The 17,447-nt window shown below is 44.0% G+C and overlaps 1 protein-coding gene across 3 annotated transcripts; it reads left to right on the plus strand.

Moving 5' to 3' along the window:
- Nucleotides 1-9,326: 9,326 nt before the first annotated feature.
- Nucleotides 9,327-17,443, plus strand: nr2f6a (nuclear receptor subfamily 2, group F, member 6a). Of its 3 annotated transcripts, none has more exons than XM_035633223.2 (6): nt 9,327-9,993; nt 10,130-10,855; nt 11,940-12,034; nt 13,456-13,784; nt 13,990-14,236; nt 14,984-17,443. In XM_035633223.2, the coding sequence occupies exons 2-6, from the start codon at nt 10,584-10,586 to the stop codon at nt 15,256-15,258; spliced, it is 1,218 nt and encodes a 405-aa protein (XP_035489116.1). In that variant the 5' UTR covers nt 9,327-9,993; nt 10,130-10,583; the 3' UTR covers nt 15,259-17,443. The 3 variants fall into 3 exon arrangements, with proteins under 3 accessions (XP_035489116.1, XP_035489115.1, XP_035489117.1); XM_035633222.2 differs by having other exon boundaries at nt 9,327-9,820; XM_035633224.2 differs by having other exon boundaries at nt 9,327-9,820; nt 13,459-13,784.
- The last annotated feature ends 4 nt before the right edge of the window (nt 17,444-17,447 follow it).

Consider the following 17,447-nt stretch of genomic DNA (forward strand, 5'->3'; position numbering starts at 1 on the left):
GAGAGAGAGAGTTTATAAACTTTCCCAGCCTCAGTCTCCTCCCTACACCGGCTGTCTCCCTTCACCACTGGCTGCCCCTCTCACTCACACACACACACACACACACACACACACACACACACACACACACACACACACACACACACACACACACACACACACACACACACACACACACACACACACACACACACACACACACACACACACACACACACACACACACCTAACCTTAAAACGTTCTTCACCTTAATATTTATGGGGAATTGCTCTGTCACGTAAGGAAGTCCCCAAAACAAACACACACACACACGTTGTTGAGGATGAAGTAGTACATTAAGCCATTTCAGTGTCCTTATGGGTCATGCTCCCAGTCAAAACAAAAACAAAACAACCATGACATCTAATTTCAGAAGCATTTAGGTTTGAGCAAATTGTTACAGTACGAAGATTTAATTCAAGGACTCTAACTTTTTTGTGTTATTGATCATAAGAAATTTACGCTGATAACGCCTTCTGTTTTCCTTTGTGCCCACAGGCCCTGAAGAGCTTAGTTGACTCACCGCGCGTAACGTACCAAAAACATTTTTTTATGGGATCATGAGCAGTGTTTTCCGGTGCACAGCGGGCCAGGAGGACAATGGCTCATGTTGTTCCTCTGACGTTCTCATTCAGTGGCTCTTTGATGCTGCAAGTCTCAGTCCAACATGATGACGTGGGTAAGTTGCCCTCTGTCTCGTAGGACGGACACACAAACACACACACACACACACACACACAAAATGAATTTCGAGAGTCTGACAGTTACAGTCGCTACTTTTTCCTGCCAAGCATTGTTGGCGTGCCAGGTCTCATCTTGACAGGAAGCAGTAATTCATAGAGGAACCGTTGATGGTCAAACACTCAGCAACTTATAGGAACAGATTCCAGATAGAAGGCGCCAACAAACGCAGGATATCAGAGACAAATGAGAGACATAAACAGTCAGTGTTGAATTAATTGAGATTGAAGTGGGTTGTTTTTATCTTCATATCTAAACAAGGGTATTGGAGGTTTTATTTTTATTGACTATATTTGTACTTTGGATCCTTTCTTGGGATGTTGGCAGCCTGGCTGACACAGCTTTCTCAAATCAGTCAGAAGAGCTTGTTGCATAATCTAGAGGCCTCACATAATGTCCTTTATTAATTCTCACGCAATAAAAATGTTTAATTAAAAGAGGGTTGTCCACGCTTTTTTGATCCCCAGCAGACTTAACAGTCAGCATGAAATGAAAACAACTTAAGTTTAGCATGTCTCTGTGTTGTACTTTCGTAGCAGACCTTTACTGTTTACATATATAAACAGCCTACAAAATCCATACCCAATTTTACGGACATTTTCCAGAGCTGAAAAAAAGTTCAGTTTGTCCATCGGTCCGGACTGAAACATGCCAACAAGAACATGACTGTCCCCATTTTACCTTCTGATAATCATCTTGTTAGCATTGTCATTGTCAGGATGATGCTATTTAAGATTCATCTTAAACTACACATTTCAAACTTCTTCAGAACATTACATCAGTGACATCTCTCCAAATCATACCCATATCAAAAAATATTAATGATCACTTTTACAGGAGTAAAAGCTGATTTTTGTTGTTGTTGTTATGTTGGAAACCGTTTATCAAAACCAAATGTTTTCCAAACCACCCAGATACTGTACATTTGTCAATTCAAAAACTGTTGCCCAAGTGGGTTTGAGCCTTCACAGCTTCTCATGGACGAACATGCCAGAGTTGTACCACTCCCACACACTGCCAGCTGCTGTAGGCGTGCAGCATCTTCTCGAGGTCACGTGGCTTTTGGAAGAGGCTCTGGGCATTGGAAGGATTACGTGGTTCGGGTGGTGAGGGAACACAGCTCTATTGTGTTGGCGGTGTTTAGATATAAAATGTTCTGAGCAAACTGAAGTGTGTTTACGGGAGTGCTTTCCTGTCAGCTGACGGGGTCTGTTATGGTTTACTTGCCCTGGTCTGGGCACTTTGTTCTGAGCACGAACTGCAGTATGTGACCCGTGTCATTGTACAGCCATAGAACAAGGACCACTCTCTAATTTAACTGATAAATAATAGAAATAAAAGAATCACAATATCAGGCTGTAAAATGTAATTTGTCTGTCCCACTCAATGGGGAGTGTGAAGTGGACGAACAGAAGTCATTGCTCTATGTTTGTTATTTTCTTACGACGGTGAAGACAAAGTCACTGCTCACTCTCCATTGTGCTGATGTTGCTTGAATTCGAATACAACGTCTACCCACACACAACACACACTGAGGTCCCACTGAGATCAGCTACTGTGATAAATGACAAGCCAAAGGGGGGATTTTAACTCTAAAGCTCTAATTGACACAAGAGGTTGAGGTGTGTCAAGACCAAAACCTCCTGTCACAAAGACAGTTTCTTCCCTTCTGCCATCGGCCTCATCAACAAGGCCCGGGACCCCGACTGACACCTCCCTTCCTTCCCCATGGACATTACACGTTATATTAACGTAATCCACCACACTCACATTTAACCATCTGTGACCCAGATATTTATTGTTAATTTGTTGTAGTAAATATAGTGTGAATTTTTCTATTCTAATCTATTTTATATTGTTTTTCTAATTCTGTGTATATATGTTGACTGCTACATGCACCTTAATAACACCCCCAAAAATTACTTGTATGTAACCTGTTACTTACCTAGCAATAAAACAGATTCTGATTCTGATTCTGATTCTGAAGTATGCCATGGTGGCATAATCAACTCACCTAAAAACAACTCTGTGCTTTATTTATTAGAACAAGTTCAGTGGAAGAAATTGTTGAGATGTCACAGAAGAGAAAACCCCTAAGTGGGTTTGGACAAATGTTTGTTGAGGGCTGGTTACATGTGAAATCTGAAATCTTCTCTGGTATATATTGGAACAAAAGACATTTCAAACTTTGCAGGAAAACCTTCAGCTAGGGTAAATAGGCCTGTACAGGCTGTATTGTCTTATTGAAATTTATTTGTACATTTTTTTTTACATGCATGCTCATCAGTAATCAGTTATTTGATGCTCAGAGTAACTATATGGCTAAATTCCGTTTTCAATTGAACTGATATAATAAGAGATAGGCTCACAACACACACACACACACACACACACACAAAGTAATTGTCATGGAACACACTGTCACCTAGTGGACAAATAATGCTACAGCAACTGAGCAAGTACTAATGATTGATGAGTCTCTGATGTAAACGAGCGTCATGATTTCTAAAGTAAATGAACCGAGTAAAGCAGAGATAATATAATAGTATGGCAGTAACAGTTGGACACGATAAACAGTTGCACATGGTACATCATGTTTAAAAAGCTGTACTTAACTTATTCATGGCCTTTACTGTTTAGATCGGATTATTTCAATATTTGATGGACTGAGTCTCCCATACAGTCCATGCCCTTGAACTGTTAAACCTACAACCATACTGCAAGTGACAGAAACAGACATGTAGTCTGTCGAAAATATTTCCATTTATTTTGGCTGATTTGAACACGGCTTTACTAATACGTGTTGTTACGTATTAAAAAATACTGTATAATCCTTTGTCTTGTGTACTTTTTTTTTACATTTTGTAATTCAAGTTGCAGGCTAAGGTTAAAGAATGATTGGCAAAGTTTTCCCTTTCTTGATATGGATAAGATTAAAGGAACTGTAGCCTTGAACAGCAAGTTTATCACTTGTTTATCACACATTTGACTGCCAAAAATATATTCTGCCTACCAGCACCATGAAGCTTACAAATTAGCATGTTATATGTTATTTGATTAAATCAATTAGCAAAAAAAAAATGTAAATTTTAAATCCGTGGTGGATTTTGTGCCATACGGTTACTTGGCATGCAACATCAACTTCTGCTTTTCCTTCTTTGCTTCCTTTGGACTAGGTGTTTCCCCATTTCCAGTTTTTAAGCAAAGCTAATACAAGTTCGGGCGTGTCCTGGCTACAGCATCACATTCGGTTCCGAACACGGCTTGTCTCATTTAACTCTTGGCTTTCACTAATTACCAGATATGATTCATCTTTAAATTGTAAAAATAACACGTTGCCATTGTAGCCTCCAAACAAGCAAACAAAAGAGAAAATAATCCAATGTTTGGTTTTCTCTTCACCGACTGTCACACCACCCACCAGCCATATTGTTTTACCTTCCCATACAAACCAGACACAACAAGCAGATCTTCTTTACGACGAGGCGTGAATAACACAGAGAATCACACCATAAGGCTGCGCTGCAGACATGCTTGGTTAATTGTTAACGGGTTACTCACATGACATCCATGTATTACATCAGAGGCCTGGCCTGTAGAGAGAGGGTCTCTGTTATCCTGAGAGATACAGAAGGGGCAGAGGGGAGGTGGCAAATACCTTAGCTGACCACCAAACTGAACAGAGACAAATAAACAACACGGTGCTAAATAACTACACATGCACATGTGTTGAGTGGAGAAACAGAGAGTAATACGCCGTCTTTGTTATCTTTGCTCCAGCTACCGAGTGGGCAACATCCCATTAGCTGAATTTAAATGATGCTGTGCTGCTTCAGTGGGGTTAAAATAAATTCAGACACTCATTTATCATGACAATGCACGATGATATCAAAGCCAGAATTGTTCGAATGGATTTTCTCAACAGGCACTGTGATGTGCAATCCTCTCAGATCATTTATTCAGGCTTAAATTTAATTTAAAAATGAAAGACTGGCTGTGACCAGTGGCTCCTGCGGTGATGTGATAAGAGACACGGGAGCATTCATATCAAAGAAATCCCCTCTCAAATTGTATTTATCTGCAATTTTTCCCGCTGAGCCAAGGAGGCAGCTGGGGCATTAATGGGTGAAATAAGGAGGATTTGGGTCATAATCATGTGATGTACAGTGGCGTTCAGCTTGTTCCCATCAGGCACCTCTCATCGGAGGTTGCTATAAGACCAAAGTGAGGAATACCCAAAAGTTAATCCCCCCTCTTCTCTCTGTCTTCAGCCCAGCAGATGTTTTTCCTTTGACCCGCACAAAAGGCTTCTGTTTTTGTTTCCAGGCTTGTCCATTCCTCAGAGGTCAGAGGTCACTCTGGTCTCAGGGTGAAGCTGTCACTGCAAGTCTAAACATTTGACGGCCATCGGAGCGTGATGAAAACGCCGTTGCCGCAAGGAGGCTGCACAGACGCCTCATGATTACTTTAAGTAAAGACCTGCTTTCCATATGCTGATGCGGTTGAGAGCACACTGCTAACACCCTGATATTGAATTACAGTGGTTGCTAGGGATGCCTCAGGGCGAAGGCTGGCCTAACATGAGACATACGGACGTGTGGGTGGGGGTGTGTATGCGAGGAAGGGGTAATAGTATTTGTTATGGGATGGTCCTCTGTAACGGACCTTAAAGGTTAACTTCAATGGTTGAAATGTTAACTGAATCAATAGACGAATGGCTCGTGTTTGGGCCTGCCCCAAAATGTAGAAGGGTCAGGCTTAATGACCCACCTTGTGATCTTAACATTTACAGAAGTCTAACAAACCAAAGAAAGTTTGGGATAATTTAACAAATAAGGAAACTATTTGTTTCCATTAAAAGGTCTGATTTACACATGAGGGAAACTGGGGTCTGTTCCAAGAAACAGATTTTCTGATTTATCTGGATTACGTTCACGAGTAAATCCCTGAATTCCCTCTAATCTGGAAGATGGACTGATGCAAAACATAGTCATGATATTTATAAAAATGTATATGGTCAAACAGAAATACTCATTGTGAAGGAATGATGAATGAAATATGATCTATGACAAATGTGTAATCTCTGCACAAGCTTAGATCAAACATTGCCGTGCACATAATAGTAAGAAAACGGTTAAAAGTGAATGATGTACGTAAGAAATGTAAAAACTAGAGCAAGATAAAGGACCTCCATGAAGGTCCGGCTGTGACATCATCAGGGATCGATGGTTGACAAAAGGTTTTTGACATAGCCCATTCACTAAACTCTGTAACCGGCTTATACATCCATCCACTAGGACTGAACAGCAGCTCACACAACCACAAAGGAAGGTTTCAAATTACAACCATGACTTGTTAATTATGTTCCTCCAATTACACAACAAACTTGGAGACCTTTCACCCCAGAGCGAGCAAGACAAGGGCAGCTGAACAAAGACACAAGGTTCGGACAACGACCAATCCACGCTGTATCTTTTGTGTGATGTCGTGACACTGATAGTGTAGCTCCGGTCACAGTCTGTTGGCAACAGAAACAGAAGTTACAGAAGAAGACTGATGCAAAGAGAACACGCAAAAGGAGGTAGTAACAACCATGTCACACCTTTTGTAAAGTCAGACGCGTTCACAGTGCGACACAGACATTTTATTTCAGTTACACACAACGTTGTTTTGACATCTGTTAATTTTGGTATATAGGTTATTTATCTGAGAAAATAAACTACTAACTAAAATGCAATTGGGAGTTGTCCAATTTTGTGCAATCATTATTGACTCCAGAATTAACTGTTGTAAAAATGTAAGGGGCAGGGTGAACCACCTTGACCATTTTTGTGAGTGGACTGCTGAAAAGAAATGTTGCCCAGAAAACCCTTTTCAGCTTTGCAATTTGGTTGACCTGACCCTTGAACTGGTTTGGTCAAAGGACAGTCTCTGAACTGTAAGTTGCTGTTTGCTGTCTTTTGTATCTGTATCTCCACAATATGTGCTTTATTTGCCAGCTTGGCAGACATCTTTTGCAGTCTTGCATTTCTGAATTCCTCACTCTGAGCAACCGGATTCCTGACTGTTGGTTCAAAGGTCACGTCACTCCTGCCCCCAGTGGTATCTCTCAAATAAACACATGCACGCACACGCACACGCACACACACACACAAACGTGGAGATAACAGACATTCACAGCATCTAAACTTTGAATCTGAAATGTATCGTACTTTATCACCCTAGCATGAAATATTCAGTCTGTCTAATACTACTTAAAAAAACTGAGTTATCGAATAATTAGCAATAGCAATATTTTCTGCCAATAAAGAATACTCTGCTGTTGAAAATGTTCCATTTAGTACCTACTAAATTGCCTAGAAGAAGAGTCTTTTTTCGGTGATGGTTAAGACAGAACGTTCAGGAATGTGACACCGTCGTGGCAACCTGCTGCAGTTTGTTTAGCTTGAGCTGGATGACATCTACAGGAGTACTGAGAGAGATAAATCAAGACATGATTGTGTGGCAGTGTGGATGCAACTCTCTGATGGGTTGATCTTTCATGACACAGTTCTCATTTATACAGAAAACCCTGCTATATTCCCTCTAAGAAGACTGCTCATTATGCTGCCTTTGCTTGTTTACACTGAACTAAACAAAGGCGACGTAATGGCTTATTGCTGGAACAGACTCTCCTCCATTCTGTGTTTGTGCCGTTTATTCAGGACGGCGTGGCGGAATAAATGCAAAACATTCTGGCCATGAGCAGGCTGTTTCCAGACACCACTGACTGTGCTAACATTTTTATAATATTACAGAAAATAAACTCCAAGTGTTAGAATAAATGCTTGAATTCATTCATAAAATAACCTTTGCCTTAACCATAAAAATGGCTCTAATTAGAGCATGCCAATTTTTCTGATATCTACTCTAAAACAAGGATAAATGGAATCAATATACACAGATGTGCTGATTTTCAGGTTCACCACTATTGGATATCTCATCTTCTAATACACACACACACTGAAAACACCGTCCTTTACAAGCCCCCTTTATTTGACAAGCCTAATCTTTCCCAACACCAGAAGTGACAATAAGCAGGCACAGTGGCCTAATTAAAGGGACTTTCATTCAAATTAACACACACTCTCTTACACACACCCCTCTGATGATCCATTAGCTGCACAATGGCCACGACAATGCTCCTCTGTCACATACACACAATTCGGTCCTCCGGGGGGTAAAGCTGGGTTTAGATTTAGGAATGCCATAAAAGTGTCCGTGGGGGAATTGAATGCCTGTAAAAAATCTCTGCAATTGCTCCCCAGATAAGACAACAAGTTGCACATAGTGAATCTCTTAAGGGCACCGCCACTTTCATCCCTCCATATCTGTGATTGCAACCCCCATCCCCACAGCGCTGCACGTCTACAAGCAGATCCATCACTTTATCTCTTAAAGCTCTTATCCAGGGTTGTCGTGCGCCCTCTCCTCTCCTTTATCTGCATCTGACCCTGGGCTCTTAACCATGACAGGGGTGTGAAAGTCAGTTTGACCTCTCGGGGTAACCTCCAACACAAATCACCATGTGTGCCACAAAGCGAGGAGACAGACGCCCTTTGAGAAATGAGCAATGACCACAAAATGGTAACCTTTATTTCCAGCACAATAAGCTGTTCTGAGGCAGGCTGCTCGCACGAATACGAGCTGGATCAAAGTTTTTTTTTTTTTAATGGAACAGAGAGAGAAACTGTTTGCTTAGAGAAATGAAGCTCACCTAGCCGCCGCTGTGGTCGGCTTCAAACGAATTGTGAGCTGGAGTTTAAAAACTTCCGGGAGCATCATTTTTCGATTGCCTTCTGAAAGGGCGAGCAGGAGTTCGGCTTGTTTGTGTTTGTTGCAGGGCTTCGGGGTAATCTGCTATTGTCAGGGTGGTTTTTGAAGCCTTGGGGTCATGCGTTCTGCATCTCTGAGGAGAAAGAGCCTCCACATTTTTCCTGCATGTGTTTGTGTTTGTGTGTGTGTGTGTGCTGCCCCACACAGCCCACTCTCTTTGCTCTTTGACTCCAATGGCCATATAAGGCAGCCGGCACCATGGTAACCGCAGAGCTTGAATAGCAGTGTCAAATCCCTGGGAGTGAACACACACACACACACACACACACGCACACACACACACACACACACACACAGAGCCCCCTCCCCCCGCACACACACCCTCCCTCCCTCCCTCTTGCTTGATCTCTCTCTCCCTCAAACACACAAATAGGTTGGAGGAAAACAGGGCAGATGAGGAAAAGAGAAAAAAGGAGGAGAGGGGGATAACAAAAAAAAAGAGAGCAAATGCTGAGAAGAAATCTGGCCAGTCTCCAGCTCTGGACATTTTTTTTTTTGAATCATTAATTGATTTGTTGACCCAGAAGCTGAAAGGGGATAGAGAGAGAGAGAGAGAGAGAGAGAGAGAGAGAGAGAGAGAGAGAGAGACAGAGAGGGGGGGGAGAGGAGCACCCATCCTTTCCACCCCCACCTCCTGCTCGTCAAAGGGCTTCTCTCACACACACACACACACGAAGGAGAAACAGCACACAGGCCTATAGGCCCGCAAGTGATTAGTTCTTGGTGGTCAAGCATTGACAAAAGCCGGGAGGGGAGAAGCCTGCATGAGTGCCCGGAGAGGAAGCACGGGCACTGCGCAGGGCCGAGCCGGGGCGGACGCTCTCTCCGACCCTCTCTCATTCTTCGTCTCCTCGCCCCTGGAAAAGGAAGCGACACGGAGGACACGGAGGGGGAGAACACTTCCTCCCTACTCGCGCGGTGTGCATCGGAACAAGAAGACGACCACCACCGCCACACGAAAGTGATGTTGTTGTTGTTGTTGTTGTTACTGAGTTGATTTCGCCGCGGGACGAAATGCTGCCGCCGCTGGGAGGATCGGAGCCGGAGAGGAGGCGATGAGCTGCGCCCTCAGCCTCGGCGGACGGAGGGACGGAGGACGACGACGACTGCTCCCTATGTTCCATTCCACCCAGCCAGGGGAACCGCGTGGATGATCGCCCCGAGGTAAGCCCCACGCCACGCGGGCTGGACGCTCATTGGAACGAGGGAGTAACAGACGTGTCGGGTGTCGGTGGTGCTTTAAGAGGGCCGGTCGAGCGCCTCTCCAGGCATGTGCTGCGGCCAGCTACAGAGGTCCTTCTGCAGCCATTACTGTTGCTACAGAGACCGAGCGGGAGGTGTGTGTGTGTGTGTGTGGTGAAAGAAGACGTTCACCTCGTGCCATTTGCCCCCTTCTTTCTTCTCTCTCTCTAATATGTTTTAATAATGTTCTCTTTTCTCGTGTGTGTTTGACACATTGTTCCCCGTGAAAAGGGTTTTCCTCGGCTGAAAGACTGGTCTGACCGGACGGCGTGGGGCTGGTCGGGCGGATCACCGACCGTCTCGGGGAGAAAGGGAGGACACGACGGACACAACACACAGAGGCGACGAGTGGAAGAGGATCAGAGGAGTTGTGGAGGCTCGCAGAAGAAAAAGTTGCCACGCTGAGGACTGTTTCCAGGTCACAGTGGAGTGGGAGGAGCCTGAGCTGCCTCTTGTTTCCCCCCCCCCCTCATCGACTTGTGCTCGTCGAGCGGAGGCCCCGCCCCCTCCTCGCTGCACGCGCTCATTAACACATGAGAGCGCCGCGAATTCTCTCCAGGTGAAGACGACGACACACAAACACGCCTAGGACTTTTTTTTTTTTTTTTTGCATGTTACCTTGTCAGCAAACAGGGATCTCGGCCGCCTGTCCCGTTTCCCCCCGCGGTGGTTCGGTAACCAAGCGATGGCCATGGTGAGTGGGGGCTGGGGAGATCCCAACGGGGGCACGAACGGCCTGGGGGAAAAGGGCTACCTGCGGGGGGGCGAGGAGGAGGACGGCTCCCCGCAGGCGGGCGGCAGCGACATGGAGGCCGGGGACGACGACAAGGCGTGCGTGGTGGACTGCGTGGTGTGCGGGGACAAGTCGAGCGGGAAGCACTACGGCGTGTTCACCTGCGAGGGCTGCAAGAGCTTCTTCAAGAGGAGCGTGCGGCGCAACCTCAGCTACACCTGCAGGTGAGCGGTGCATTGTGGGTAGTGTAGTTTTACTTTAAATGGATAGCCCCCGCAGCTAATCGAGTTTGCACACGAGCTGCAGCCACAGCTCGTGTGTGTGTGTGTGTGTGTGTGTGTGTGTACACGCGCGCGCTGATGGATGATGATGATGAACAGATGATGGTAATGGAGGATATGAGTCATGTATTGTTGTCTCTTTACAACATGTCTAGATGAGCTTTGTGTGAGGAGCAAAGCATTAAACACTTCTTTTAACTTGATTGTTAAAAATAATCAGACTTTGTGAAAATCACATTTAGTCACATTTACACAAAGGGACTTATCCTCGAGCTGCAACAATTAGTCCATTGAATCCAACAGTTATTCCCCGTCTATGCTGATAATCCTTTTAGTTTTTTGGGTACAGTTTCTGGTTTCGTTCTCAAATGTGATGATTTTGCAGGTTGTCTTTGTCTTGTATCACAGGACATTGAATATCATTTGCCATTTGGATAGTGAAAAATGCCAGTGATGACATTGACATTTCATAACGATTTTAAAAGATGAACCTTTGATAAAATATACTCATTGGTCGGTGCCCTTTCTTTGCTCCAATGTCTGTGTACCATCATTCATTTTGTCCATCAACCCATCAGGAGTGAAAAGTCATATTTGATATGGAGATGTGTTCAAATTTGGTGAATGGTTCAACTCATGCTTCTTTTAGTTCCTAAGTTAAAGTGTCAGGGTTGCAGCAATATTTTTTACTTTTCAATTAATCTACAGTTTATTTGTACAGTCAACAAATTAATAATTCAGTCTGTCAAACGTCATAACATTATGACATACGGTCCATCACAAGATTTTTGAAGCTGGAATTGACCTTGACATGTTTTAAAATTGAACAATCAATAATAATATCAATATTCAAGATCACTGCTTTTGTAATAATCTGTCTGTAATCTGTGTCTGTTAAAGGCGGTAGGCACTTGCAAATCATTTCATCACTGCAGCAGTACCGTTTATACGTTTGTCAAAGGGTTCGGACATTTTCGACATCCTCACTCCAACCCCAAGTCCCATCATGTTTTCTTTGTGTTCTCAGGTCAAACAGGGAGTGTCAGATCGACCAGCACCACAGGAACCAGTGCCAGTACTGTCGCCTGAAGAAGTGTTTCCGCGTTGGCATGCGCAAAGAAGGTATCTGTCTGATACTCATCCGTAAAAACTTCATTCATTCTGATCCTTAAGAAACCTGCGCGAGATACCGTGGGGCACGCTGGGATCGCACTTGTATAATGCTGCAAGTTTTGCACTTGAGCTGATATTTAGTTCAATGAAGAGACTTCTCATTACTCCCATCAGTTGTAAAGGGGAAAAAAAATCAATCTTATTTAAATTAGCGTTAGCCATTATCTTTTATCCTCTGCTCCATGAGCTCCAAAGAGCAGAGAAAATGCCACACATTGGTGTCGAGGCCCTATCATGTCTAAGCTAGCCATGCGTGTCAGCTCAGTGCCACGTACTAAGTGGCTTAATCTAGTGCCTGCATAAGAGTGACTGAGAGGGATGGAGCGCAAAGACACCTGCGTCCCAGAGCCTTAAGCCCCTGGTTGAAGCTGAAGCAGGAACCGTCTGACTCGTTGGCTCGACCGAGAAGAATCCAATATGGGGATTTCACCTTAAGCGGCAGAGGCCGGTCAATGCATTATTAAATATCCTGCTGATAGAAACACAAAGAGACAAACATAAGATAAATACTCTGCATTTCAATACAAATAGACAATATATTTGACATTTTCAATGTTTGTTAATAGCCTTTAGATGTGGTTTTGGAGGTTTTACGAGTTGTTTTTATCTGACACTCACAGATCATAAATCATGCTCATTAGACACTTAATGGCTCCCCACAGGGAAATTCCCTCTGCTTGACCGCCCCCACAGGGAGGTCAGAGGTCAGATTCAGTGACCGAGCAGGATTCCTTTGCTTGGAAAGGAGTCAGTGTCTTGCTGAAGGATACTTAAGCAGGAGCCGTTGCTTACCACATGAAATCCTATTCCCAAATGAAGGAGTCTCTATCCAAGAGGCTGCTCTGCTCTCTGTGCTGGTGGTAATGCCGTCTGTTATGGCTACGGTACTTTCTCTATGCTCGGTGACGTTCTTGGTCTCGTAGGGTGGGTTTGAGCTCAGAAACAGTCCTCTGTGGGTATACGGATGATAATACTAAGGTGTCTGCAACAGCATGTTGTAATTCTCCTCCAGAGTTAATATTGCAGTTAATTAGAGTTTTAATGGAAAGTAAATTGTTGCCTCAAAGTCATTACATTTCTGAAAATGAATATTTCTTTCCTGGTTTCGCGTCGAGGGATCAATCTGGGCTCGGCTGTGCCTCCTTTTAATCCGGAAGAATAGTTTCCTAATCAAGTCATACCTGTCTGCTGATAATCTGACGCTCACCACCGGATGAACTCCGTTTTAACTTTTCTTCCTCTCCATTTTTATCTCCAAATCCCTCCTCCTCCTCCTCCCTATCCTTCACAATTCTTGTCCTCTTCTCATCTTCTCTTCTTCTTTCCATCACCTCTCCTCTCCTCCCCTTTGTCCCCCAACCAAACTACAGCAGTTCAACGCGGTCGCATCCCACCTCAGGCGAGCCTCAGCCCCTCCATCACGCCCATAGGTGGCGCCAGTGGTCTCGGAGGCGGTGAGTTTTATAATAACAATGGAGGAAGTGGCGGAGGTCAGCCAGTGTCAGAGCTAATTTCTCAGCTGCTTCGAGCCGAGCCTTATCCCAGCAGTCGCTATGGGCACCAGTACAACCAACAGGCCGGACCGGATAACGCCATGGGCATTGATAATATCTGTGAACTGGCTGCCAGGCTACTCTTCAGCACCGTGGAGTGGGCCAGAACCATCCCCTATTTCCCTGAGCTGCCTGTTTCAGACCAGGTCGGTAGATGCAATTTCATATAAAATTATTTAAAAATATGTTGTTTGATGCGGATGAATTTCTCTCTGGAATATCTGAAAGAATCCGACGGGAAAGGTTGGAGGAATTGTGTCGACATCAAGTATAAATATACAATGAATGCAGTGAATATTAAAAATGGATGAGAACAACGTAGGGGTGATTAACACACTCACAAATCCACAGGTGGCCCTGCTGAGGCTGAGCTGGAGCGAGCTGTTCATCCTCAACGCGGCCCAGTCGGCCCTGCCGCTCCACATGGCTCCCCTTTTGGCCGCGGCCGGCTTCCACTCCTCGCCCATGTCTGCCGAGCGCGTGGTGTCCTTCATGGACCAGGTGAGGGTGTTCCAGGACCAGGTGGACAAGCTCAGCCGGCTGCAGGTGGACTCCGCTGAGTACAGCTGTCTCAAGGCCATCGCACTGTTCTCACCGGGTAATTGTCTCTGCTCATCTGCTTTTATTTGAACAGAATGCTGTAGAAACCACCGCAGGAAGACACTTTGTGAGGCACAAATTTAAATAAAAAGACCAGAGGACAAAGCACTTTACATACCAGTTTGGAGCCCATTTCCCATTGCACAACAGTTTTTTTTCATTACACTCTCACTGTTGGTAAACATGTCTTTCACACTTCCTGTTTTTAACACAGGCTTTCTGTTTTGTTGTATCCAATCACAAGCCCTAACAGAGACTCAGAAGACTTTATCCAACTGTTTCACAGGCTGACTGGGACGAGTAAACTACTGATACAAAAATAAAAATAAGCAGTAAAAAAAAGTAGCTGAGAAGAAGAATCCCTTGTCTGAAAGTGATTGGAGAGCTACTGTGAATTTAGCTGCTGTGGCACCATCTCCTGGCTTACTAATGAAAATGCAGACATGTTTTATGTTCTGTATAATTAGCGCATTCATTGACCAATATGCAATGCTGTACATTTTTGACTCCATTCTACCATGACACATAGCTCTTAAAAGCTTTTTTATTAAAAGCAAATACTGTTTAGTTATATTTGGGGTTAGTAGAGTTTAAATGTCTCTTTCCTCATACATCATATGATGAGGCCCAATTTTTGTCCATCACGTTACTTTCTGGGGTTTCAACCTGCCTCTTAGCTCATCACGACTCTTTATGTAACCTGCCCACACTATTAAGTAACTGCCTTTTCCTCCCTCCCACTCAGATGCCTGCGGTCTAACGGACCCAGTCCACGTGGAGTCTCTGCAGGAGAAGGCTCAGGTGGCTCTGACGGAGTACGAGAGGATGCAGTATCCCAGTCAGCCTCAGCGCTTCGGTCGCCTGCTGCTGCGCCTCCCCGCCCTGCGCGCCGTTCCCGCAAGCCTCATCTCCCAGCTCTTTTTCATGCGCCTGGTAGGAAAGACACCCATTGAGACGCTGATCCGCGACATGCAGCTCTCCGGAAGCTCGATCAGCTGGCCGTATGTCCCAGGACAGTAGCCCCCCCCCTCCCCCCCTCAATGGACAAGGTCTCCGCCTGGGATAAATGACGACAAGGACCCACAGGAAACCTCCTGACTCATCGTCATCCATCTGTGTAGTTATCAAACTCGAGTGCCAGCTGGCCGTCATACATACTGTACTGTAACCCCCCCCTCTCCCAAATAAAACAAGCCCTCTGTCTCCACACGGGCCTCCACAGAAGAGACAGGAGCCAGTGCCAGTGTGGATATGTCTTGTTGCGAGCCAGGTTGCTCTGGTGCCAGGTCTCAGGCGAGAGAGCAGCTCTTCACGCTGGGCTCCGATATGGCCGCCACAGCCAGTCATGCGACCACCTACATGCCATAGTGACTAAAGACGCTGCAGCTTCATGTAGAGGGCGGCAGCACCCTGCTACAAATCCATCCAGAGAACAAAACTGCCCCGCCACTGAACGTCAGCGGAGTCATTTTTTTCCCACACTGAGCTCATCTCCCACGACTCATCATTTGTGATACAGTGATGTTTTTATCACAAAATGATTATGGTGACTCTAATTGAACGGTCTGAAGTATCAGAAAGCTGTGGTTGTGCTATGAACTGACTATAAGACACAGTGAAGGGACTTGTTGTCGAACAGAGAATTCTCAATTCACCGCTCTCTCTTACCTTAACACTGGAGGAGGAAGCCAACGAACTGCTCAAAAGAAATGGAAATGAAATAAAAAACCAAGGAAAACTCACCAAAGTCTATCACATTGTCCTCAGATGATTTTTACATGAGAATAATAATTACTATTATTAATAATTAGTACACAGAGTCGAGATAAGGAGACGAACGGACTCTTGTGACTGCCTGACCATCCAGTGAACAATGCATTTATAAATCCATTCACAGGGCTCACTGTTGCTGTAGTTTGAGAAGATTAAAAAGAGAACGGACTAATACCTCACTAGACATCAGAATGCTTTCGTCCAATATTTCCTAAACACAAACCTCTGTAAATGTTGTTCACCGGAAACCGCCTTCTTTTTTGACAACTGCCTTGTTATTCAGTATGAATTTGGGATACCCGTGACATGAGTGTTACATACCTCTTGTACCTTTAAAAAAACAAAGCCCCAACATTGTTTTTCATTTGTGTTTCGAATTTGAGTTTTACTGTCTGAATATAATGAGTTCAGCCATGAAATATCTTTTATAGAGAAAACATCTGGCTGGCACATGAATTTAACTTGGGTTCCAGGACAATAAACAATTCAAGATAATGAGTTCAACAAATTCAGTTGGTGATTAGTTTACAACCAACTCTAATATCTTCTGGAGGCATTGATACCTTGAAAAATGTATTGAAATGTGTATATATATTACAGCCAACTTTGTCCTTTTGCATGTTCAAATGTTGTTTTGGATCTCTGCTAAGTTGAGAATTTCCCTCTTTTTAAATATATGTAATTCAAGGTTCCTTTGAAGTGTTGCTTTCCCTGTTGGTTCATTTAAACGACTAAACATTTTTTCTTATATGTATTTACATGAAAAATACCTCTGTCATCTGTTCAGATGTCAAAACAGACGCTTACCTTCATGCCATAGAGCGGCTATGACGTGGAGATGCTCTCCTCTCTTAAGCATCCGAGTGAATCTTTACCGTAGCGAGTGATGTGAGACGATGTTGTGATGAATGAGGATGCACTTGGAGGATACTCGATGCCAAAATATCACACTGTCTGTGGCGAGTTAAAAGAAGACGGGGGCCACATTTGACAGGTCCACAAGGATTTACCTCACAGTGGTGTTTCAAGTGGCGAGTTTACAAAGTCACAACTGTAAAATAGTTGATTTTCATAGCATAGAATCAACTCTTAATAGAACGTGTTTCATCAATTACAAGAAAGGAAGAAAAAAATTATCAAACTCTGCTTCTTGATCTGCCACCAGTCCTTCTCAACGTTATTTGGATATTCTTCTTTTAGGCACAACTCACACAAACATGTCACAGAAAAGAGAGAAAAAAAAGATAAATATACTATTAATGTTTTCTTATGTTTGTGTTACTGAGTTTTTAAGTTTAAAAAAAAATTTCATGTGTATGGCAACGTTATTAAAAAAATCAAAAGATGACAATGCGTCTTTTGTTATGTTTGTTTTTTCAAGCTGTGTTGTAATTACATCTGTAGAATGCCAAATAAACACTGCAACATGTACCATC

This window comes from Scophthalmus maximus, chromosome 5, assembly GCF_022379125.1.
Source record: "Scophthalmus maximus strain ysfricsl-2021 chromosome 5, ASM2237912v1, whole genome shotgun sequence".
NCBI classification, from domain to species: Eukaryota; Metazoa; Chordata; class Actinopteri; order Pleuronectiformes; family Scophthalmidae; genus Scophthalmus; species Scophthalmus maximus.